At 33.4% G+C, this 9,706-nt stretch overlaps 2 protein-coding genes across 2 annotated transcripts; one reads left to right on the top strand and one right to left on the bottom strand.

Moving 5' to 3' along the window:
* Positions 1–1,820: 1,820 nt before the first annotated feature.
* LOC148283428 (uncharacterized) lies at positions 1,821–2,808 on the top strand. Its single transcript, XM_088223543.1, has one exon. It carries the CDS (start codon positions 1,846–1,848, stop codon positions 2,806–2,808), a length of 963 nt encoding a protein of 320 aa, XP_088079669.1. The 5' UTR covers positions 1,821–1,845.
* Positions 2,809–3,579: 771 nt separating this feature from the next.
* Positions 3,580–6,020, bottom strand: LOC148283427 (uncharacterized). Its single transcript, XM_088243866.1, has 3 exons — positions 5,802–6,020; positions 5,386–5,582; positions 3,580–4,556 (listed from the first exon to the last, which is right to left on the bottom strand). The coding sequence occupies exons 1-3, from the start codon at positions 5,930–5,932 to the stop codon at positions 3,580–3,582; spliced, it is 1,305 nt and encodes a 434-aa protein (XP_088099992.1). The 5' UTR covers positions 5,933–6,020.
* Positions 6,021–9,706: the final 3,686 nt, after the last annotated feature.

The raw sequence follows: 9,706 nt of genomic DNA, 5'->3' as shown, positions 1-9,706 counted from the left end.
CGATCATCTGCCCAATTTTGAGAGGGTGATCACGGTCAGTCCCGTGTTACAATGGGAAGTTAACATTTACCTTATTTTTTTTCTACAAAGTAAAATTAAGTTTCCTGCATGAAAAATAGAATATGTAAAGATCTTTTTTCTTAATATTTTCAATTATAAGGTTACCGACGAAGATACTTAAAATTTTTGTACAAATATACACATTTTTGCATATAAATATAAATTTTACTTAAACCGTATCAATATGTACCGATAATAAACGTTTGTAGGGGAGACCGAGGAGAGTTGTAACAAAGGACAAACAATGGCGATTTCGAGAAATCTATGATCGTTGGCGAACTGGCAACATCACGCATTTATTGTTTTTTCAACGTGCTAATTGATGAAGTCGACAACAGCAGTCTACAGGGAGTGGTTGTATGCATGCGACATCTGGACGGAAAAAATACGGATTTTGATAGCCTGTTATTCGATACGTATTACGTGAACGCTGACGGGATATTATTTCCAATATGCTCTGATTATTCAAATTTAAAAGCGTGATACTGTTTTAAATAGCTCGCCTCGCTAGTTAAGAGGTTAAAAGCCATTATTCTGAACAAGACCTGATTTTTTGGGCCTAGGAGAGTTAAAACGGCTTGTTTTAACTATCCTCTTTTATTTCTAAAATGTTTTGTGCAGTAAATTTGGACACCGAATAGGGTATTATCACATTTTTTTTTTATTTCGGAAAAAAATTAAGAAAAAAATTACGATGGTGACTGTACAATTTTTTTTTTTTTATGTCGAAACATTAATTTTTTAGAGCGATTTAAAAACGTGTATTTTGAATCGGCGCCAAAACGACCACTTGGATTGCGAATCGGCGTGTGACGTCACGCGTTACGATTCCAACTGACAGTTCAAACGAGTCCATACAAATTTATATAGCCGGCGTGTTGTTTATGTTGTGATCGATTGTTTTACACTTTTTTAACTAGTTAACGCGCATAAAATGTCTTCAGTTATAAGATATAAGTACTGTTTAGTTCCGATGTGCAAAAACACTACGGTGAAGACGCCAAATAAAGCTTTTTTGGCCTTTCCCAATAATGAAAAAATGCGGAAAAAATGGTTGAACATTATGAAGAGAGATGTTAAAAAAAACAGACCAATATCATCCAACAGTCGTCTTTATTGTTGCGAAGATCATTTTGACGTGAGTACATACATGTGTTCTAACTTAAAAACCCCTAAAATGTATTTTTATTAAGAATGTTTGTCTGTCTATTTATGTGTTTTGATCCTGACAGTTTGTTTGCAAACACTTAAAAGTTTCCCTTCAATGCAAATAAATCATTTACATTTTTTTACTCGAGTTATAGCTTAATTTTACTTTGTTATTTAGTTACTAAATTTATAATTATATTACAGCTCGAAGAAGATGCTATAAATTTTATGAGAGTTAAATTGATGGGCGGTACCTTTGTACTGAAGAAAAATATAATACCTCATAAATTTAATTGCCAAAAGAAAAGAATTTCCACTCCGAGGCAAACAGGATTGATACGGCAGCGTCAAGAAATTATTGCAAGTGCCATCAAAGAATTTACAGAGACTGAGCTAGAACCACAACCCTCAACTTCAGCAGAGGAGCAAGTTTCTGGGGAATTCAGTAGCGTCGCTACTCAAATTTCTCCAGTCAGAAGAATATTGGATAAAGCTGTCCAAGTATATATCAGGTGTCCGATTCGAAGTAAGGGAACTTCAACAGTTTCGTCACAAAGCAATGCTGCTTGCTCACCAGTGAAATTACATAGTGCAAAGTTAACTGCGGGTTCCCAAGCTATTCATTCTCCCGTACCAATGAATCTCGATTCGTCAGAATCAGATTCTGATTATATCTATCCTCAAGAGAACGTTTGCCCGGATTCACCATTTAAAGATGGTGCTAGGAATCATTTCAATATGGCCATACAAAAGACCACTATTATGTCCCTTGAGATTAGTCCTAGACTATGCTTAGGTATCCCAAAAAAAATGTTTCATATTATTTCCCTACTAACAACTAACATACCCACTTTAACTATTAACATTTTAATCACATTTAAAAAAATTAGACTAGATGATTCTTTTTCTATCCTCGCGTTACAATTTGGTGTGTCTATATCATCAGTGAGCAGAATATTTGTAAAAACTGCGCTACTTATTGATAAGTTTTTGAAGACCTTAATAATTTGGCCATCCTCTGAAAAAATAAGGCGGCACTTGCCTATTAGTTTTAGATCTAGGTATTCCAAAGTATGTTCGATAATTGACTGCTTCGAAATACAAATAAAGAAACCGAACAATCCAGTACACCAAGCCCTATCCTGGTCGGAGTACAAGAGTTGCAATACTTTGAAATACCTAGTCTCATGCACTCCAGATGGATTAGTAAATTATATATCCTGCGGATATGGTGGGCGTGCCTCAGACGCTGTCATCATTGAGGATTGCGGTTATCTTGATAACTTGAAGCCGGGTATGTCTGTCATGGCTGATAGGGGATTCAAGAATATCGCAAATCTGCTTCACATCAGGCATTGCAATCTCGTACGTCCACCCAGTGTATATGCTAATGTCCTAAGTAGTCCAGAAGAAGTAAAGCAGGCTAAAAGGATAGCTGCATTGCGGATACACGTCGAGAGGGTAATAAGTAGAATAAGAGAATTTGCAATGTGTAGAATGCACGCTTCCACGCACCACAACCACATACCTATCATGGATGAAATTGTTAGAATCGTGTGTGGTTTAATTAATCTACAAGACGTGTTAATAAAAGTTTAATTAATTTATTTGTAATTGTTTTCTATAAATTAACTTTTTATAAGATTAGATGTAAAATGACCGAATGTGAGATTATGGTGATATCGCATGCATGTACACGTTGTACGAACCTATGAGAAGAGAAGGCTGTGTAAATATAAATGTATGTATGCAGCCAGAACCCTGAACGAGTGTTTTTGTCTCAATGGCTGCTTTAAAGTAAAAATCCTGAATAAGGATATCGAGTGGAGATAAATCCACCTTGTGTAGTGGGGGAATGATGACGCATATATGAGAAGCATGGACATAGAAGAAGCAAAAGTTGTACTTGGATAGAGTGGTTATAGCATTGAATCCTCTGCCTAACCCCCGTTAAAATGGTTAATTACTTTATATGTTTTAATTCCTACCCACTATATGTCATTTGAAAACACATAATATGCCTGCATACACCTATATTAATCCTTAAAATTATATTGTATTCAACCTTCCAAATATTTTATTATTTAATTTGATTTTTACATCCATTTTTAAATGGTTTTAAACTTCTACTGTATGTGTTATATAATTTTTAGGTGTGATTTTTGTTTCTAAATTTTAGGTATTTTATGTATTTTTTAAAAATAACTAAACTAACTATGTTCATATTATAAGTTTTTGTAAAATGCATTTTTGCTGTATATGTTAATAAAATGAAATAAAAAATACACTTTTATTAAAAGCTTAAAATTATGAGTTCAATGTAGGAGAAATTAAATTAGAAATAATTACACTCATGTTATTTACTTAAAATCATTTAATACTAATTTTCTGAAAAACAGCCTTAGACCAAAACTCTGTACATTTTATAATTAATTTTTTACACAAATCTTCATCATATTTTACAACACTTTGAATGACACTTTTAGACATTTCGAAGTCTGGTTTAGCAACACAGAACAGCGCAGTATTTTTCTGAGCAAAATGCATCTGCAACTGCATCTGTGCCATTACTTTAGGAGTAGGTTCCATACTATCAGTTAAATAATTTTTTATTGTCGTTTCCTTCATGGGACATTTGACTTCAACTATAAAACCTTCTCCTAAAGCATCTGGCGAAGCACCAAAAATTGGATACTCCTTCGACAGGAGGAGTCCACATTTTTTAAATTTTATTTTATTTCTTGTCTCTACGACTTTTAAAACTTGTTCCTCGAGTAATTTGCCGCGCTGAATAGCCTTAGTGTCTATCAGTTTGGCACCGAGGAGGCTTTCGACGAGCGATCCTTCTAGCGTTTTGCAATGAGCTGCTTCATAAAATTTGGAAGCAGTCACTCTTGCGTAACGCAAATTATGCCACAAAGAACAGTTGGACTGTCCCGCTGTGTCATTGGCTGCTTTTTCACAGGCCTTTGATGTCATTGATTTCTTACAGTACTCGATGAATTCAACACTGCTCGAACCCACATCATTGTCAAAAAAATCACACAACATACAATGAATGGACAAATTTTCAACTGGTGTTGGAGTTACGTAATACTTTGTGAACTGAGTGTTCACGGCACCGAGGTTGATGCTTTGCTCCAGCAATTTATTGACGAATCCTCCACTGTCTCCGGATAATTCGATGTGAGGTGTTGTCCCCATATCTTTCGCTTTTATAAATTTCGTGGTTGAGCCGATCCCTGCCATCTTTGATCTTTTCCAATAACATTGGACAGACGTTTTTGCGGGTTCTTCACTCCGCCTATGGAGCCACGACAAGAAAGCGAGAGCGTGTTTACAACCTCCTGAAATAAGGATGACGGTAGAATTAGAGCGCATTATTCAGAACAGATAAAAAATTGTTTAAAAAGTAATTTATTATATAAATAAAAAACGAGTGATACTTTAATACACAAATTTGGAATATCCAGTTATTCTAATATCTCATTCTAACACTTCCATCAAGAATTTTCACTTACAAACTTAAATGTTATAAAAGTAGTTTAAGACTGGAAAATAACATTACACATTCTTTAAGCAAAATATGATATTATGTGATGTTCTTTCATTCAATATTATTTGATAATAGGAAATGTAAAATTAACATGTAATAATTGTTTTTTTTAAATGTATCATAAGTTTAACTCGATTACCATCAACACTCTGACAAGGCTCGATATTGATAAAAGATCTTTAAAATAAATAAATAATAAAGCAAACTATATAATAAACAATTATGTGTTTTTATTTATTCCACCTATTTTTAATACTAATAAGTAAAACATTTTATGTCAAAAATACTTTTTTCCATAGTTCTTGTTAGTACACAAAACTAAATTTAATGATACAAATATACTGTCAGCACTGAAATCAGCACTTATTCAGCTTAACGGGTACTACAACACTAAAATTATTTAGCATTTGAATGTTGATTATTGTTTAAATTATATTTTATTTATATTTCTGTGCTTTTTTACCTATTATTGGTTTTGAGCCTATGCAATAATTCTTAAATGTCAACTTTAAATATGTAGAACTGTTGGTTTTCTAAATAAAAATTACTAAAAAATTGCTGTATGAACACCTACCTTATTTATTTGTGAAATTTATTGTATTTACAAAATGCTAACTGACCTTGAGATGCTGGACAGTCTTCACACTTGCAGGAATCTATTATTTCCTGAACTTCATCACAAATCAATGTCACCGAGTACGCTTTGGTTCTAACTCTATGTTCTGGGGTGACTCGTCCTTTTACAATGCAAATATCACCCGTCCGTTTGACTTGGATGTAGCCTATGGCATTGTCTCCGTAATTTTCCCTAGCTGATCTGTAAATAAGCAAATCACATTTAATAAAAGGCATTAACACGCACTCGCGCAACAGAGATGTTTACAAGCAATGACATTTTATAGGTTATGTTGTGTCAAAGTCACGTTACTTTCCTTTTGCCTTCAATATACGCAAAACAATATATTAATAGTACATGCAAATAACACAACTATTTAAATGAATACATTCTGGAAACAACAATAATATATTTACTTACCTTGCGGCCTTTACATTTCCATACTCGGAACTTAAAAAGTTTGTATTTGATGAGAAAAAAATACCCATCATAACTATGTCTATTTTAGGCAAGTTATCGGATTTTCCTTGTAAAAAACCAATGTCAGTCATGATGCTATGTAAGTTTATAAATTATAACTTAAAAAATCAAAGGAAAAGACGAAATTTAACTACAAAAAACAAATAAACAGCTACAAGTCGCCCGCGCCACACGATCTTTGTATAGGAATTGAGTGAACGTAGAATCCATAAGTCACGCGTGACGTCATAAACCTTTTAGCCAATTACGGGCCGTTTTATTTTATTCAAATTTAAAATAGAAAATTATAAATGAAAACATTCGTTTTAGATGTTAATAGTAAAATGTTCGCAATCATAAAAATATTCTTTAAATACTCAATACATTAAAAATCATATCCCCAGTTTATGATAATACCCTATTGTTGATTGTTCTTGTTTTGAAATGCCCAATCAGTATGTACGAAAGACTATTGCTATACTTTAAAATTACTGCACGATAGTGCCCAACCAACATATTTTTATTAATGAACATACTAACAATTGATTACAGCCGTTAAATTTGTTTCACCCGTATTTTTCTAAATAAATTTTCTTATTGTAAAAAAAGGAAAGTTTTTTTAAAAAAAAAATATTATAATCCCCAAAAATACCAAACTGTCACAATTTGCCTTGACTTCAAGTTGTAACACAGGGATTTTTTTAGTTTTGGCCGATTTTCTCATTGACCCCAATTATTTTGTATAGATTAAATAATGTATAAAATTGGCTACGTTATAATATAACGTTCATTGAGGTAGTTCATTTTAGGCTGAGATATACTAGATAATGTAAAAACTGTTTCAATCCTCCTCGATCTCCTCTAACCGCGGCCGGAAAGCTAAGACAGATGTCCGGTCAGAGTTAGCCAAACAGATAATAAATTCGGTGCAATATGTCTGTCTTGTTCTGTCGCCACTTTGCCAATAGCTACACTGCATATGTTAGAGTGAAACGAAAATCAGTGCAAATGTCGCAAAAAACTTACTTTTGTAACAAGTCTATTTGGTAGCCGGAACACTCATCGAAATGTAGGTACTTGTACATGGTCTATTTCACAACGTATCGTGTATTAGCTTTAACATTTCCAGGAGTTTACCGGGTGCAAGATGAATTTTAGCTGTCTAATTTATCTATTTTATTTTATATTATTTTATTTAATTAAGTTATTGAAAAATTGAAATTACGAAAAAACATAAAATATTTTTCTAAGGATAACAGAAAATATGAAATAATTTGCTCCACAAATACTCAAGTTATTAAATTAAATGTAATTTCTGGGGGATTTGAGTCCCCCTCTTCGGTCCGGCTAGGTTAGTGAGGAACTTCAGCCCTACGGGAAATTGAAAACAAAAAATGTTTTTTTGGGCGCGGTAAAAATGAAAGCATTAAATTGTACTGCAAAATTTCTTGAAAATGTACGAAAATTTTTAAAAAAAATAAAAACACACTACTTTGCACGACGTTGCTGGTTCATGTGAACCAATCAATGATATGAGAGCTGAAAGGATATCAGGTTTGCTTACCGCGAACAAACCAATCGGAAGAACTGACAGAGAAGAACCCCTGACGTCACACATGGAGTCATTTCAGAAATACAAAACTTTTTTAGGCTTATTTTAAGTTTATTAACAAATAATAAAAAAGCACTGAAATTCCTCATTAGGTTTTTTAATAATTCGGCTACATTTAGATTTAAACTGGCGTGTATTAAATTCGTGGGATGTGTTAATAGTTAATTTCTGTGGATTTTCACAAGCGAATATAACAAACAAACATGATAATTTGTAATTTGTAGCATGAGTAATATGAATTGACGGGTCAGACTTTGATTGGAGAAGGGTGGGTTGTGTGGGGGATGCACGGGGATGAATAAAACACAAAACAATATTATGATTCTGGGCGGACTAAACTTCCATTCAGGTGACAGTTGCACGCATTCGGCGGGAAATGCAATGTCTGTCGTGCATAGGGTTGCCAGAGAATTACAAATAGGTCAAATATACCAGGTAGGTACGCCGTTATGGAAATATTAATTTATCTTCTTTCATACATTCGTGTATCAAGTAATATTCACCGATGGCAATGACATTCCCAATAATGTATAATACACTGGAACCCCGTTTTCCACGTTTTGTTTACACGGCTTCGAAATAACACCGTACAAAAATAATATAACATATTTTTTTGAACATCAAATGAGTAAATAAAACAAACCATCACGCCGTTTCGCCGTAAGGGTAGGCAGAGAGGATAGAACGCCACATCACCCCATCTTTGCATACATATCTCGCTTCCTCTACATTCATCCATCTTCTCATCCACGCGCGCCGATCATTCTGACTGTTGACATGTCTATCTTCTAATAGTTGTTGGACAGAACCGGTTAAATGATATGTGTTAAGTCTTGTAAATATAAAGACTTTCATATTCGCTAACAATTCTATCATCTCTGTTAATATATTTGTATATTCAAATCTAAATCTAGTATCTAAACTAAATAGATACAATCCTATTTAGTCTATAATGATTTGGGCATACTCAAATTATTATTAACATTTACATATTTATGGTATAAGTTTATATTTTTAATTATTTAAAAAGTTAATTGAATTTGAACAGGGTTAACGGTGCACTAAAATCAACTTTGGCAAATAAATGTTTACAATATTTGAGTTTGTCCAAATGTTCATAGAATGTTCAAATTGAAAAATTGTTTTCAGGCGTTGCCTAGTATGTGAAATAATTCAGTCAGATGAATATCTTTACAACAATAAAGGTTTCAGCTCTTTAACTTCTCTAAACTCAACAGATGGAAGAATTGAAGAAATATGGATGTTCAAACATAGGCAAAATGGTGAATGTTACACAGTGTGTAAAGTGGCCACTTAAACCAGCCAATGACAGGTCATAAGCCCTGTAAATGCCTTGACTTCCATATTCCTTTATTTAAGGTATTCTCCATCCCTGTTGTAATTTGTTAAATAAATGTTTAGTTGCAGGAGGCAAAATTAGCTGCTCACAATGGAGTCCTGGTGCCGACCCTAATGTATGGAAGCGAAGTATGAAATGGGAAAAACAAGGATGAAAGTATACTGAATGCTGTCAAAATGCGGTCTCTCAGGCGAATGTGTGGCTAAACTATGTACGATAGGTGCACAAATGTCAATATCCGCACATTATGTAAGGCTGAGATGAGTTATTGGCAAAATCAAGAAAGGAGTTCTAGAGTGAATGGTCAGTAAAACTGTGAAGTCTGCTTACCTATTTCTTATTTAATTTTTCTTTATTATTTCCTTATTTTCTGCTGATTTTATTTCATGTTTCTTGGTACTGTGTTCGGGTGTTTTGTTTCATTATAATTGTTTTTCAATATTATTTTATATTTTGTCAAAGCCGTAAGCCGTCGAAATAAATAAAAGATTTACCATGCGAATGTGGATGGATGCAGAAATTGAGAAAGACCGAGAAAGACATGCCATGAACAAATCCAACAAATAATTTAAGATTTGGTCATGCCATGTTATTCGGTCTTCCTCGTTTTCTGCATCCATCAATATTCGCATTGTAAATCTTTTAAGCCGTTTTTTCACCGTCCATTCGCTCTGCAAGCCCAAACCAACGCAGCAATTTTTTCTTGATTTTGTCGATGGGTAATGTTTATTAAAAAACAGGGTATTATTAAACACATTTATTATTAAAAAGCATTAACATTTCCAATTAAAACTTTCATATCAAATCGAAAGAAAAATAATAGTTTCATATAAATTACGCGTGAAGGCGACTGAATACTACAATCTTGCCCCGACAACTTGTGCATACGCTTAC

Source organism: Micrasema longulum, unplaced genomic scaffold (genome assembly GCF_059751315.1).
Source record: "Micrasema longulum isolate JH-2025_06_02 unplaced genomic scaffold, ASM5975131v1 h1tg000239l, whole genome shotgun sequence".
Classification (NCBI taxonomy): domain Eukaryota; kingdom Metazoa; phylum Arthropoda; class Insecta; order Trichoptera; family Brachycentridae; genus Micrasema; species Micrasema longulum.
This window is presented reverse-complemented; position numbering and strand designations above follow the sequence as displayed.

What these genes read in the sequence shown, in the direction of transcription:
- LOC148283428 (XM_088223543.1), top strand. Translation starts at nt 1,846, where the DNA reads ATGAATCTCGATTCGTCAGAATCAGATTCTGATTATATCTATCCTCAA.
- LOC148283427 (XM_088243866.1), bottom strand. Translation starts at nt 5,932, where the DNA reads ATGACTGACATTGGTTTTTTACAAGGAAAATCCGATAACTTGCCTAAA. An exon ending in GGAAATGTAAAGGCCGCAAG is followed by an intron (nt 5,583 to 5,801) that starts GTAAGTAAATAT and finishes GCTTATTTACAG; the next exon opens with ATCAGCTAGGGAAAATTACG. An exon ending in AGACTGTCCAGCATCTCAAG is followed by an intron (nt 4,557 to 5,385) that starts GTCAGTTAGCAT and finishes TCCTTATTTCAG; the next exon opens with GAGGTTGTAAACACGCTCTC.